Source organism: Heterodontus francisci, chromosome 13 (assembly GCF_036365525.1).
Source record: "Heterodontus francisci isolate sHetFra1 chromosome 13, sHetFra1.hap1, whole genome shotgun sequence".
NCBI lineage: Eukaryota > Metazoa > Chordata > Chondrichthyes > Heterodontiformes > Heterodontidae > Heterodontus > Heterodontus francisci.
Genome location: NC_090383.1, coordinates 84,518,766 through 84,533,943, shown reverse-complemented (window position 1 = coordinate 84,533,943; position 15,178 = coordinate 84,518,766). Strand labels below are relative to the sequence as shown.

At 42.6% G+C, this 15,178-nt stretch overlaps 1 protein-coding gene across 1 annotated transcript in view; it reads right to left on the bottom strand.

Annotated features, from left to right (window-relative positions):
• The window catches only part of kcnh1a (potassium voltage-gated channel, subfamily H (eag-related), member 1a), a 339,143-nt gene that overhangs the window by 250,782 nt on the left and 73,183 nt on the right, over positions 1-15,178 (bottom strand). Inside the window, exons 5-6 of the mRNA XM_068045094.1 lie at positions 14,006-14,124; positions 3,029-3,421 (exon numbers count right to left, since the gene is read on the bottom strand). Of these exons, the coding sequence (XP_067901195.1) occupies positions 3,029-3,421; positions 14,006-14,124 (512 nt within the window). The remainder of the gene's footprint in view (positions 1-3,028; positions 3,422-14,005; positions 14,125-15,178) is intronic.

The following is a 15,178-nucleotide window of genomic DNA, read 5'->3' as shown; positions in this document are numbered from 1 at the left end:
AATAATCGAACTAAGCATCAAGATAGCTAGACACATCTTGGTACATAGAATGACACAGAATTTTTCTCTAAATTTCTCACCTACATTTAGCAGGCTGGACTTTGTTCTCCCCCAGGCGTTGGGTTCCAAGGTGGGGGGGAGGGGGGGGGGGCGTTGCTGAAAATGGCTCCAGATGAGGCCCACCATGGACCTCGACGCCAGGATGGCATGGCCCGATCCTCCCAGGGTCAAGGCTCCGTGGCGGCACCACCACCACTGGGCAATGGGACCCAATTTAAACATTCAAATGAATAAAATTAATAAATTAAAATAGACTTACTTGCGATCTTGAGGGCCAGCCGCGATCATTGGCACGGCGGCCGGCACTCCCACGCCTTCAGATCCCCGTCTGGGGAAACGAGACGCCACACTGGTGGGGAGTGGGGAGGAAGTAGGTTTATCAGTGCGGAAAGGGGGGATGGGGTCAAATTCACGTAATGGGTATAGGGGATGGTGGGAAGGGTTGAACCTTAAACTTTGTGCAGTTTGCAGGGTGGGCAAGGGAAAGGTCAGATGTAAAAGGTAAGTGTTTTGGGGGGGAACAGGGCAAATAGTTATTGTAATTGTTATTGTGGGGGGGAAGGGGCATTAGAAATTTATTTATTTAATTTTGGGGGATAGGACTTTAAAAATTTAAATTGTGTAGCAAGGCTGGCTGCCCTTTAAAAAAGACGCCAGCATCTGTGCACAGGCAGCTGACATCATTGCCAGGGATGGACAGCCCACCCCCTCCATGAGATTGGGGGGTCGGGCTGCTCGAGCTATTTAAATGAGCTGCCGCGCTTAAGATCATGGCAGCTCTTTGGTGTGCGGCCCGCCATTTTTGAGCTCACTGCCAAGATCAGTGACGGGCTCTTAAAATCCAGCCCAGCATTACTAAGTTAATAGAACAGAAATAAAACAAGCTATTGTACAAAAGCAAACCCCAAACAACACAAGGAGAGTATTGTGAAAAAGCGTAGTACATTACTACTTTCAAGGACTTTAGAGAAGACACATTAAACATATCTAATAAAATACAAAGCCTACTTTAGTCACAGCATGATGATTCCAGTTCTTCAGACCCCAAAAGATAGTCAGAAGAGGATCAAGCCACACAAATAAAGACGCATGCAAATGGAAAAAGTAGAAAGCAAGAAGAAAATAAAGTATAAAAAAAGTGATTTAATGTTGAAGTGCAAATGTCTCAAACTATTGTAAATCAAACTACAGTGCATGATTTTATACATTGCAAATCAATAGGTATTGAGAAAACATACAATTAGCTGCAACATCTTTATGCGTTCTGCATACATCTAAAAAGTTCATTACCACAATGTAGCATGTAAATGCTATTTGATATACACAATAAGAACAGCATTTAAAACCTTCCATCAGCCTCATTCTCAGTGGAAAAGCACTTTATACACAAGTAGACAGGGTATGCACAGGTATTTCTTCTTAATTCAGCAAACAACCCATTGCCAATTAATATTTTTATAGAAGCATATGCTTAGCAACATGGATAAGGCCAATTTGATGAATAGGAATGATGTTACTCTCGCAGTGAGTTTAAATAAAGCAATCGCACCATCAGGAACATTGAGCACAACTGAGCAGAGAGACAAAATGCCATTTGTGCCTTTGTATTCTATTCCTTGGATTAACATTATAGCTTGTTCAGGAATCCTCCTCGACACACCATCATCTTGACAGCAGTGGCATAGAAGTGTAAAAAAGTAAACATTGTTCCAAGAGTGCATAATTTCATATTACGCTGAAGAATAAAGCACATTTTAGCACTATGGTGCTATGATGTTGGGAAAAGAATTAATAATGGTATTAGTGAATTCCTGATAACATTTCAGACATTCATAAATTCCAGGTAATGAATATCTCAAAAAAGAGATTGGCCTCAGGTGGCCCCTCGTAAATTTGCAGCAGGGGCAGGAAGGCATCAGGAATGGCACCCCCCGCCTCCCACTCAATTTTACGACCTCCCTCCCCGCTCCCCCCCCCCCCACCCCCAACCCTGTCACCAGCCCGCTCCTGCTTGTGGGGGGGGGGGGGGCAGCGGGGGTATAAAATTCCTGTCTCAGTATCATCCAGGACAGAGCAGCTTGCTTGACTGACCCCTGTGCCACCGGATTCAATACCCAACCATCCACCATCTGATCTTACTGTACTGGTTGTCATGTGGCAGTAAGGCAGCGAAATCAACCAGTTTCCTAAATCCCACTCCCTAACCATCATTTAAATGTGATGGAGCAGTAACAGGTTAAACAACTGAAGCACTGCTCGGGTCATAGGAAAATCTAGGCATGGGATTCAGTGATAGTGATTCCTACCCCATTTTCTCTGCTGCACTGCTTCAGTATGACATGAAAATGGACCGTTTATCAGGGAAAACCTGATCTAAATATCATCACTAGGAAATTTTGACCACTGGCCAGTCAATTGTAGTCTTAGGTTTTACTCAACCATTTTTCTTAATTGATAAGAAATGTATTTTAATGGTACATCCCATTAATTTAAACATGTCAAAGAATACTCCAAATTAATTTAAGAAAATGAATGGATACTGAAGTCTATTTTCATTTTCAATTCTAGACAGTAATCTGCCAGAGCAGATCATCCACCCTTTGTAGGATCTGCCTGATTTTCATTCCGTTGAATTCTATAAAAGGAGGGCACTCTACTCTGCCAGATTACCACCCAAGCAATGAAAATGAAAATCCACCCCACTGATTCTCTTCCCTCCCGAAGGTGATGTACAGTTCTGATTTTACCAGAGAATTAACATAGGGCGATATCGCAGCCAAGCCTCACCCGACATCCACACAGAAGCACTTCCCAGCAAGAGTAACTGGATAACACTGAGTATTAGAAATCCTGACTTATTTTTCCCCTTGCTAGCCTGGAGCAGGGAAAAAGAGGTATCTTACAAAGGTCATTTTACTATCCACAGATTACAAAATTAGCTCGGAGGACAAAATCATCAGATACCAACCTCATCCACATTTTCAAATGCGTTGATGACATCATACGGTAAACAGGAGAGAAGATCTATAACAAACCAAGTCTTCAAGTAATTCATACGGATGAGTTTTGGGTCTGAAATCACCTCTCCCGCTGGTCCAACGAAGGTGGTATGAAAATTGAGGACAATGTCTACTAAGAAGATTACATCAACTATACTGTCAACCACCAGCCAAGTCACATTGTTTTGTTTGGTCTTGAAGGAGACATTGTATGGAACCATGATTGCAGTGTAGAAGGTCAGAATCAGGATTATCCAATCCCAGGAAGTTTTAAATGCACAGTAATGCAAGATGATATGTGGTGGAGTCTTTGGTGCCTCTTGTTTGTACTGTGGAAGGATCTCAGACCCAAGCTGCAATACCTGTACAGTAAAGACAAATTATGATTAGTTACTATAACATTGGGATTGGCAACATTAGAACCCAGTAGTACATTTGAGGTGTTAGCAATCTGCCTGGATCAGCAATATCTGTCTAGAAATCCAAGGGCCTGGGAGACAACACGATCCAAATCACAGAAGCAAGAAGGAATTCTATAACGTCTAAAGCTATGATTTTACTTCATCAAAATTTAGTTTGATGTATGCTGCAGGGGACTAAGAAGAATCTTGAAAGTATTTGGTAAATTGATCTCAGTGCACAGATTTGTGCCAGCCTTTTGAAAGAGCTATTTATTTAATCCCATTTACTTGTTCTTTCCCTATATTCTTCAAAAACTTACTTTGTCAAATATTTATCCAATTCCATTTATTATTTAGCGTGTATAGACTTGCCATACAATTCCAGCCATCTTAGAGCATTGTCACCACCAGCATGCAAAACACACAGATCAGCAGGTAGTTCAGTTAGTGGCATGTTTCAATGAAGTGGGACGTAGTTTCTTTGTCCATAATAGCATTTGTTGTCGTCATAAAGGTTCCTTCCCTTCGAAAAGCTGTTGTGGATTTTACTGCCACCACTGTTTCTAGTGAAGCTAATACCCCACTATATAAAAATAAATCCTGCTTCCTTCCTTCCTTCTTTTGCTGGTGATATTACATTTCTGTCCTCTAGTTACCAACTCACCACTCAATGGAAATAGTTTTCCCAATTTCCCTTATCAAACTCCTCATAATTTTAAATACATTTATTAGATCTCCTCTTAATCTTCTTAGTTGTATTGCAAAGGCCCCCAGTTTCTCTAACCTTTCCTCATAACTAAAGCCTTTCATCTCTGGTATCATCTTAGTGAATCTCTTCTGCCCTCTCCATAGTCTTGACTGTACACAGTATTCTAATGGCAATAGCCCAATATTTTCTATAGGTTTAGCATTACTTCTTTGTATTTGTACCCAATGCCACTATCTGTAAAACCTAGGATGCCTGTTCTGTTTTTTTTTGTCCATGCCAGCTCTCTGCAAGAGCAGCTCACCTAGTCCCACTCCCCAACCTTTTCCCCATATCCCTTCAAATTATTTTTGCTTCAGATAATTATCAAATTCTCTTTTGAAGGCCTCGATTGAATCTGCTTCCCCCACACTCTCAGGCACAGCATTCCAGATCCTAACCATGTGCCGTGTAGAAAAGTTTTTCCTCGTGTCACCGTTGCTTCTTTAGCCAATCACCTTAAATTAGTGTCCTCTGGTTCTCAACCCTTCCGCCAATGGCCGGACTCCCTATCTACTGTGTCCGGATCCCCCATGATTTTGAAAACCTCGATCAAATCTCCTCTTAATCTTCTCTTCTCCAAGGACAACAGCACCAGCTTCTCCAATCTATCCAAGCAACGGAAGTTCGTCATACCTGGAACCAATTTTGTGAACACTCTTGAATGCCTTCACACCCTTCTTAAAGTGTGGTGCCCAGAATTGGACACAATATTCCAGTTGAGGCTGAACCAGTGTTTTATACAGGTTCATCATAACTTCCTTGCTTTTGTACTCTATGCCTCTATTTATAAAGACCAGGATTCCGTATGCTTTATTAACTGCTTTCTCAACCTGCCCTCCCACCTTCAATGATTTTTGCATATATACCCCCAGGTTCCTCTGTTCCTGCATCCCCTTTAGATTTGTACTTTTTATTTTGCATTGCCTCTCCTCATTCTTTCGACCAAAATGAATTACTTTTCACTTCTCTGCATTAAATTTCATCTGCCATTTGTCCACCCATTCCACCAGCCTGTCTATGTCCTCCTGCTATCCTCCTCATGGTTCACAATACTTCCAAGTTTTGTGTCATCCACAAATTTTGAAATTGTGCCCTGTACACCAAAGTCAGGTCATTAATATATATCAAGAAAAGCAGTGGTCCTAACACTGACCCCTGGGGAATCCCACTGTATGGGCTGAACTTTATCAGTACGCCACGCTGTGAAAGCAGCAGCCTTCTGACACCGAAGTGCCGATGCAATGCCGCCGCGATATTACGTGCGGGAGCTGATTTAAATGGAGGGGGCAGAGCAGCCACCCCCGAGGACGTAGAGGGTGCAGCCGCCACATCCCCAGCAATGGCATCCAGCGCCACTGTGCATGTGCCGGCGCCATTTTTAAAGGGCTTCAAGCCCTTCGCAAAACTTTACATTTTTAAAGGCATATTAGATTTCATTTGATTTTAATAAATAATTAGAAGATGGAGGCCCTTTCCCAAATCCCCCCCAATGGTCTTTTCATTGCCCTATATTCAGAAAACTTATTTTATTCCCAACCCGAACTTCCCCCCCAACCTTCTCACATTTGTCCTTCAACCCCTTCCCAGCATCCCCACAGCCAATAAAAAGTGTTTTGCCTGCTCCCCACCCCTCCCGGCTGGATAATTCTATTCCTCCCCACTCCCTACCAGTGTCTCGCCTCAGAACTAGGCGCGCAAGTCGTGGCCAGTCGACCGCCTAATCAGTGTAGGACGGCTGCCGTCGGTAGGTAAGTTAATTTGAATTTTATTAATGCTCATTTAAATATTTTAATGAAGACCCCACCGCCAGGTGACGGGGATCCACACCGAGGCCTCGCCTCCACCGCTAATATCCAGCCAGGCCTTTTCAGCATCGTTGGTCGTGGCAGGCCGCTCCTGCTAGTATTTTACAGGGATCCCTGCCACAACCCACTGCGTCGAGGGGCTGGTAAAATTCAGCCCTATTATCTTCCTTCAGTCCAAAAATCAACCATTCACCACTACTCTCTGCTTCCTGTCACTTTGTATCCATGCAGCTATTGTCCCTTTTATTCCGTGGGTTTTAACTTTGCTGACAAGCCTGTTATGTGGCACTTTATCGAATGCCCTTTGCAAGTCCTTATACACCACATCAACTGCAATGACCCTTATCAACCCTCTCTGTTATCGCATCAAAACTTCAAGCAAGTTAGTTAAACATGATTTGCCCTCAACAAATCTGCGATTGCTTTCCTTAATTAATTCATATTTGTCCCGAGTAACTGTTAATTTTGTCCCAAATTATTGTTTCTAAAAGCTTTCCCACCACCGAGGTTAAAATGACTGGCATGTCGTTGCTCGGCTCCTCCTTACATCCTTTTTTAAACAAGGATGTAACATTTGCAATTCTCCAGTCAGATTGAGAGATCCTTGAGATGTTATCAGCAGATCCCTGGAAGGAGCTGGAGGCGAAGAAATTCAGAGCTGAGGTGACCTTGACGGACACTGGCGATGCGTGCCCACAAGGAGGCTGCAGATGTCAGCAACGACCTGCTGCAAAAGCCTGAGCCTCGTGAGACATTGTTGCTCTGTCACGTTGAGGAAGCTCAACCTGTGCCTGTATACCCTATTCTGGGGGTGCTGTTTCCTTCACTCTCTGTCATCTCCTCTGTCATGTGAAGCAACATGTGGCTGTGGAGAAGGCATCAGCTGTTGGTGTTGTTGCTGATGCTGTTGGTGTGGATCATGGTAACGTTGCTGTTGGTGTGGCTGCTCCTCATCAGAAGGGCAGGCTACTGCTTCATAAGTTGCTCCCAAGCTACAGTGACAGCTGACAGCAAGGAAGTTGAGATGAAGGTGAGGGCACTCCAAGGCAGTTGAAAATACTCCCAAAAGGTTGGAAATGGTCCTCAAAGTAGTGAATTCAGACTCTCAGCACAAGTCTTTCGCTGAGGCTGACCACAAGATTTGCGATTTCACCCTCTTAAAGGCTTCCCAGCAAACCAGTTTCGTTGTTCATTGAGTCACCACTGTGCTCTTGCCTCGTTGACCCTTGCAAATTGTACACAGCTCGGGAAACCCATGCACTGGCTGCTAAATTCTGAATGTTGGGTTAGATGCAGTTAATTGCCTCGTTAAATATTGCAATTACTTACCCGGCAGCTCCATGGGGGTTCCCCACTCACCTACAAACTGAGCCGGGTTAATCCCAGAAGTGGGCTGGATCATGTCAGATTCTCGACCAGACATCACTTTTTGGAGCTTTAAATACGTCCCCCCCCACCCCCCGCACCCTCCTCACCCCCCCCCCCCGACTTCATCTGCTCCCGAACCCACATCCCCCTGATCAGTTAAAATTCAGCTCAATAGCCCAAGCCAGAAAATGGGGTAGGGACTCAAGTGGCCAAAGAGCTCACCCCCACCAGAACTTCACCTTGAATGGCAAACAGCACTGATGTGCACTCTACCTAGCAACTAAAGGCTTCTCAACTACAAGATAGATCAGTGTGTCCTGTTGATCCAGCCCCTAACACTACAAAATAATTTTAATAAAACTAATCTGTTCCCAAATTTTAAAGAAGGGGATGACATCAATAGATGGAGATGGGCTTTTGAGTTGTTCGAAAACCACCATAACTTAGAGCATTTGGGAGGAGGTTTGGGACCATAACAAAGGTAAAATGCTTACTTACGCTACAGCAACTTAGGTTTTATTGCATTAAAGGTGCTATACAAATGTCCCAAGGTGCTTCACAGGAGCATTATAAAACAAAATATGACACCAATCTACATAAGGAGATATTAGGTTAGATGACCAAAGCTTCATCAAAGGGGTAGGTTTTAAGGAGTGTCTTAAAGAAGGAAACAGAGGTAGAGATAAGGAGAAGGAATTCCAGAGTTTAGGGCCTAGGCAACTGAAGGCATGGTCACCAGTGGTGGAGTGATTAAAATCAGGAATGTTCAAAAGGCCAGAATTAGATCAACGCAGATATCTCGGAGGGTTGTGTGGCTGCAGGAGATTACAGAGATAAGGAGGGACAATTACACGGAGGGATTTGAAAACAAGGATGAGAATTTTAAAATCAAGACGTAGCTTGACCAGCAATCAATATAGGTTCACTCAGCAGGTCTGGCAGCATCTGTGGAAAGAGAAGCAGAGTTAACGTTTCGGGTCAGTGACCCGAAGAAGGGTCACTGACCCGAAACGTTAACTCTGCTTCTCTTTCCACAGATGCTGCCAGACCTGCTGAGTGAATCCAGCATTTCTTGTTTTTGTTTCAGATTTCCAGCATCCGCAGTATTTTGCTTTTAAATCAATATAGGTTATCGAGCACAGGGGTGATAGGGGGAATAGGACATGATGAGAGTTAGAACATAGACAGCAAAGTTTTAGATGACCTCAAGTTTACGGAGGGTAGAATGTGGGGGACCAGCCAGGAGTGCATTGGGATAGTCAAGTCTAGCGGTAACAAAACCATGAATGAGGGTTTCAGCAGCAGATGAGCTGAGACAGTGGTGAACTCAGGAGATGTTACAGAGGTGGAAATAGGTAGTCTGAGTTATGGTAAGGATATGTGGTCAGAAGCACATCTTGGGTCAAATATGACACAAAGGTTGCGAACAGTCGGGTTTATTCTTAGACAGTTAACAGGGAGAGGGTTGGAGTCGCGAGCTAGGGAACGGAGTTTGAAGTGGAGACTGAAAACAATGGCTTATGTCTTCCCAACATTTAACTGGAAGAAATTTCTGCTCATCCAGTATGGATGTTGGATAAGTAGTCTGATAATTTAGCAACAGTGGAGGAGTCAATAGACATAGTGGTGAGGTAGAGCTAGTGTTGTCAGTGTACATGTGAAAACTGACGCTGTACTTTCAGATGATGTTGCAGAGTAGCAGCATGTAGGTGAAAAATAGGAGAGGGGCCAAAGGTAGATCCTTGGAGGACATCAGAGGTAACAGTGTGGGAGCAGGTAGTGAAGCCATTGCAGGTGCGACTCGGCTACAATTAGATAGATAAGAATGGAGCCAGGCGAGAGCAATCCCACACCGCTGGACGACAGTGGAGACGTGTTGCAGGAGGATGGTGTGGTCAACCATGCCAAAGACTGCAGACAGGCCAAGAAGGAAGAGGAGGGATAAATTACCTTAGTCACAGTCACACAGGATGTCCTTTGTGACTTTGATAAGGGCCGTTTCAGTACTGTGGTGGAAAGCTGATTGGCGGGAATCAAACATCGGCCAGCATTTTACATTGGGTGGGAGGCCCCACCCACTGGCCAAAAAGTCGAAGGCGACCCCACCTCCGCCAGGCCTGGGGAGCCACGCTGGGAATTTTCACTCCCCTGGGGCCTCAATTAGCCTTGGGCTGGACTTCCACCTCTTTAAGACAGGAAGTCCACTGTGTAAGGTCCCCCCACCAAGCGTAACTGAGGGGCTGGATCCATGGGAAACCCCTCGAACTGTATTGGGAAATTTTTCGTTTGCTGTAAAATGTAAAAATGCAACTGGCATGACAAATGAAATGGAAGGGTTGTGAGGCAACTCATGATTGTATTGAAGGAAACTGATCGCCCTTGCAATGTTTGTATTTTTTGGTCTTGTTTGAAACTGGTAATGTATTTTTTTTACAGATTTCTATGAATAAAGTATATTTTGGAAAAAAAAACAGGTTTTACCTGGCAGCATTCTGGGGACCTATGCCACCCAGCCACCACTGGTAAAATACCAGCGGCGGCAGGAGGAGGCCCTTGAGTGGCAGTTAACTGGCCACTTAAGGGCCTCGACTAGCCTGGGGCGGGCGTGTTGTTTCTCGCCACCGCCCCAAGTAAATTTGCAGCAGGGGTGGGAAGGCGTCAGGACTGGCACCCCCCAACCCCGCACTCAATTTTATGCCCCCCCGTGCCACCAGCCGACTCCTGTGGGGGACCATAAAAGTCCTGCTTTGGAATTCCGCGAAAGATGGGCATAGATTTGGAAGGCAACAGCACATTAAAGGACTTTGGAGAGGAAAGGAAGGTTGGAGATGGAGTGGTAGTTTGCAAGGACGGCAGGGTCAAGGGTTTTTTTTTTTGAGGAGAGGGCTGATGACAGCAGATTTAAGAGGGACAACATCTGAAGAAAGAGAACTATTAACAATATCGGAGGGACGCAGCTGATTGGATGGTTTTAATCTTCGTGACAAAGATGTCCATGAGCTCCTCATACTTATTGTGGAGGTGAGGGTGGAGAATACAGGGGCAAGGGGTTTAAGACGACACTTTGCAGTAGAGAAAAAAAATTGGGGTTATCTTTGCATTCCAGCAGTTTTGGCAAACAAGAACAGTATTTTGTGGTCCAGCTGGATCTGGCAGTGGATATCCAATATCGTTATTAGATTGCATAAATTATTCTCATTGCTATTGACTTGATACTTGAAGCATACAAGCAAAGGTGTCACCAACCAAGCTGATCATCATCAGGATTTGGACTTCTACAGGCAAGAGTCTTACTACACTGTGTATGAAAAGGTGGTCATCCACAGAACGGCACTCAGTATACAGCTATCCAAGAGAACCTGAGTATTGTGAAAAGAGCAGGACCAGGAGGTTCAACACAGTGTGATTACAGGTAGAGAATAATTTCATCAAAGTGCTTGGTGCAGCATGTTAATGGTTCAAAGCCTTGTTTTATCCACAATGGGGTGACCTTGTGACCCAGATTTCGTGGTCAGCAGCGAAGTGATGGTACTGGCTGCTGACCTTAAAGAAAGCTATCCACAAAGATCTAGCTATTACTATGGCGTGGATTTCCCCTTTCCCAACATTAGTTTGAATTTGACACCAAGTCAAGGGGATCTCTGGGCATCCAGCAACAGTGATGTCATCAAGCAAGGAAAGCAGGAATCATACAGAGGTATTTGCACAGATAGCAAACAGGAAGTAAAATAGTTTTTCACTTTTGATTAAAATTTTATAGACCAAAATAAATGATTAATACATATACATGGGATTAAGAAGCTGAAATATCAAACTTCTTAAAAAATATTTTAATTTTTTATCATAATGGAGAAATCTGACATTTCACAAATATAAAATTAGTTTTTCTAGGAATAGTGATGCTGCTCAGCAGTAATTATGAATGTAGTGTGCTTTTAAAAACCCAGTTACACATCATTCAACAAGGTGTAACTTTTTCAAGCGTTTTTACAGCAAGCCTAATGGTATAAAAGGGCAAGTTTTCATTAGTTCAGTGATTTCTAGTTGATTACAGACTGGGGGTACTTTAACAGTGCACCCTAAGGGGAGGATTGGAATAACCGACAGCAACTTCTGAATTTCCGTGTTTAACTGCACGTGTGGACTCCAGAAGTTGCTGTTGGTTTCTGAGGAGTAATGACAGTGAACACTGACAGTTTCATATTATTAACACCCCAAAATCCCCGCCATCGTGTCTTCTCCTATACACAAGGTCAGTTTTAGGTTCAGGTTCATAAGGCAGCATGTATTAAACTATGGAAGCCAACCTTTGTGTTGGATATGAATAAAAAGTATCAAAAAGAGCCCAAGTCAAAGCACACTGTTCAATACTAACAGAACGCCTAATATTATATAGTGGCGCCTGCTGGACAAACTTTTAAGCACAAGCTGTCTTATATCAAATTCATGGTCACAAATAGAGATTAAGTCTTCGTTCTCCTCAGCCCCACTAAAAAGTGTGATTTGGCTCCCATCTGTGGTTTTTAAATTTAAAAAAATCAACTTTTTGTAGATTCCATTTAGTTCAAGTACACCGAATGCAAAGCATTTCACTGGTGCAGACATTGGAGAACTCCATAATAAAATTCATCGTGCCTGTACTCTGGTAGCTATAAAGGTGCCAATATTAATAAAACTTTCTATGAACCACAGATGAGTTGCTACATTGAAGGCATTAAGATGAGTGACTACTCCAAAACCATCAACAGCAATGCTCCACAATCATGCCCTCAGATGGCTCTGCATCTGTTGGTACTGGCAGCAACTCCTCCCATTCTCATCTATCCGTAAAGGTGATCAACCTTGACTGAACAGCTTAAATTCCACAGCTGTGATACTGACCATATTTCCAAGTGAAGATTCAATTTTTAACTTTTTTTGGAGAAAATATCAGTATCAAGGGACACACGAGAAACACATGGATAACGAACATTAACCGTATTTCACATTAAGAAGATACAACTGCTTCAAGTTAATACTATACAAACATATAAAGGATGCTAGGTGCATTAAGTCTTTAATAATTCATGGCATTAGAGCACTTCAAATTAGAAATTTAAAAGAGAAAAATTCCTTTCAGTGGAAGCATAGTCTGCATTACAACAACTCATCTTGATGACAAAAGGTACATGCTTATTCAGTTCAGATAGCTGGTAATTGCTAACCCCAGCATCACAAACAAGACTTCAAAGCACTCAGCATTTGAAGAGGATGGCAGTTCTGAAGTCTTAGCAGGATTTCTACCATGGAAACCAATTACAAGCATTACCAAAGAATCATATCAGTAAGTCAAAAGGACCAAACATCACTGGAGAAGCATTTAATAACAACTAATGTCAAACATCCTTTCCTTCTTTCTATTTTTGTGAAATTGTTCCCTTTGAATTAAATGGTACACTTAGTAAAATGTACTTTATGTACAGTATTAAGCGTTCTGTGATTAACGCTCAATAAAATTTGTATTATTCCGTTTCTTTGCAGCTGGATGACGATTGTCATTTCAGTTCTCTTATAATCTTCATTGCTAGATTCACATAGGACAGTGCCAATCTTATTTGACATTTGCTATTCAGTGAAAGTGAATTTGATTCCGTTTTAACTATTGATCACAAAAGCTTTGCAGCAAACCAAAATTCAGAAATACTACATAATCTGCCTTATAATTACTTCAACATTTCTTGATTGTTTCTTGATTCTTACAAAATACTAAATACTTCACGTATAATGTTTCACTTCTGAAAAACAGTTTTATAGGCAAACATGTCAGCCATTTTTGCACACAGGATCAAACAAACAATGAGATGAGTGAACAGTTAATCTGCTCCTGACTGCATTTCAATACCTCACTCCTGAAAAGCAACCTTTAACTGATTTTCAAACTTCACAGCCAGAAAAAATATTGACAAGACCAAGGATTTAACATTGCAAATGTAGATTATAATGATAAATAATTTGACGAATACTTCAAACTTTGAGCAAGTAAACAAATGGTTTGCTTTTCAGGGGTGTTTGTAGAATGGCTACATTTCCATTTCATCAGACAGCGCTTATTACTTCTAGTGTGAGCTCAGCTGCAGCACACTCACTTTCTGAGTCAAAGGTTTGGGTTCAAACCCCACTCAAGACTTGAGCACAAAATCTAGGCTGACAGCACTGAGGGAGCTCTACACTGACTGCAGTGCCGTCTTTTGGATGAGATGTTAAGCCAAGACCCCATCTTCCCTTTCAGTGTATGTCAAAGATCCTATGGCACTATCTTGAGTAATTCAGGGTTAGGTAATTCTCTGCAGTATCCTGGTCATTATTTATCCCTCAACCAACATTACCAGAACAAATTACCTGGTTATTATTGCATCACAGTTTGTGGGATCCTGATGTGCACAAATTGGATGCCGTGTTTCCTACATTACAACAGTGACAATGCTTCAAAATTGGTTGTATAGCGCTTTGGGCCATCCTGAGTTCATGAAAGACATTTCATAAATGGAAGTCCTTTCTTTCTTTTATACTTGTGGGGTGGGGTACATGCACATATGTATACCTTGACTTAATTTTGCAAGCACTTTAATTTTGTTATATTCTCACCTCAGCCAGTCGTGAGTGTTTATGAACACTTTCTCCTTTATGCACAGCTGGAGCAAGTTGCTGTAGAACACCTCTGCTGCTCGTGAGCGCTCTTGTCAGACGGGCAAATTTACCCCAACCTACAAATATAGCAAGCAGTTTAAAAACTCGTACTGTCCACACAAAAACAGAAGCAAACTTTTACACTCCTTTACTGCACCAGTATCAACATATTCAGTTGTATTTGTCAGCCAGTATTAAAACACAAGAAAATATGGAACAAGGAAAGCAGCACTTGGGTAAATTTGTCCGGTCTACCACAGAGAAGCCAAGAATTTCTATTATCCCTAAAAATCAGAAATGGAAAATATTTTTTCTGATCCTACCTTAACTGGTGTGCATAAAATAATGATGGAATTAAACAAAAATGATTGGAAAATTACTACTTGTGTCTTGGCATTGTTCAGTCTTTTTTTTAAACAAGAGGTTTAACATCCTGCTGTAGAAAATTTTCCTGAACAGTAGAGCACAACATAAAGACAGTTATGTTTAAAACATACAACACTTGAGGTCCGTGCATTCTGCAGAATGTTGCGGCACAGTGGCGCAGTGGTTAGCACCGCAGCCTCACAGCTCCAGCGACCCGGGTTCAATTCTGGGTACTGCCTGTGTGGAGTTTGCAAGTTCTCCCTGTGTCTGCGTGGGTTTTCTCCGGGTGCTCCGGTTTCCTCCCACAAGCCAAAAGACTTGCAGGTTGGTAGGTAAATTGGCCATTATAAATTGCCACTAGTATAGGTAGGTGGTAGGGAAATATAGGGACAGGTGGGGATGTTTGGTAGGAATATGGGATTAGTGTAGGATTAGTATAAATGGGTGGTTGATGGTCGGCACAGACTCGGTGGGCCGAAGGGCCTGTTTCAGTGCTGTATCTCTAAACTAAATTGGAGTCAAATGTTGGCAGAAAAAAATGGTAGCTGAACAATGGGCTACCTTCAAAGAAGAGATAGTTTGGGCACAATCAAGGTATGCTCCCTTGAAAGGGAAAGGAAGGGTAAACAAGTCCAAAGCTCCCTGGATGACAAAAGAGGTAGAGATAAAGGAGAAAATGTGTGCTCATGACAGATGTCAGGTAGAAAATACTACTAAGAACCAAGCTAAATATAGACAGTCCAGAGGGGAAGTGAAAAGTAAATA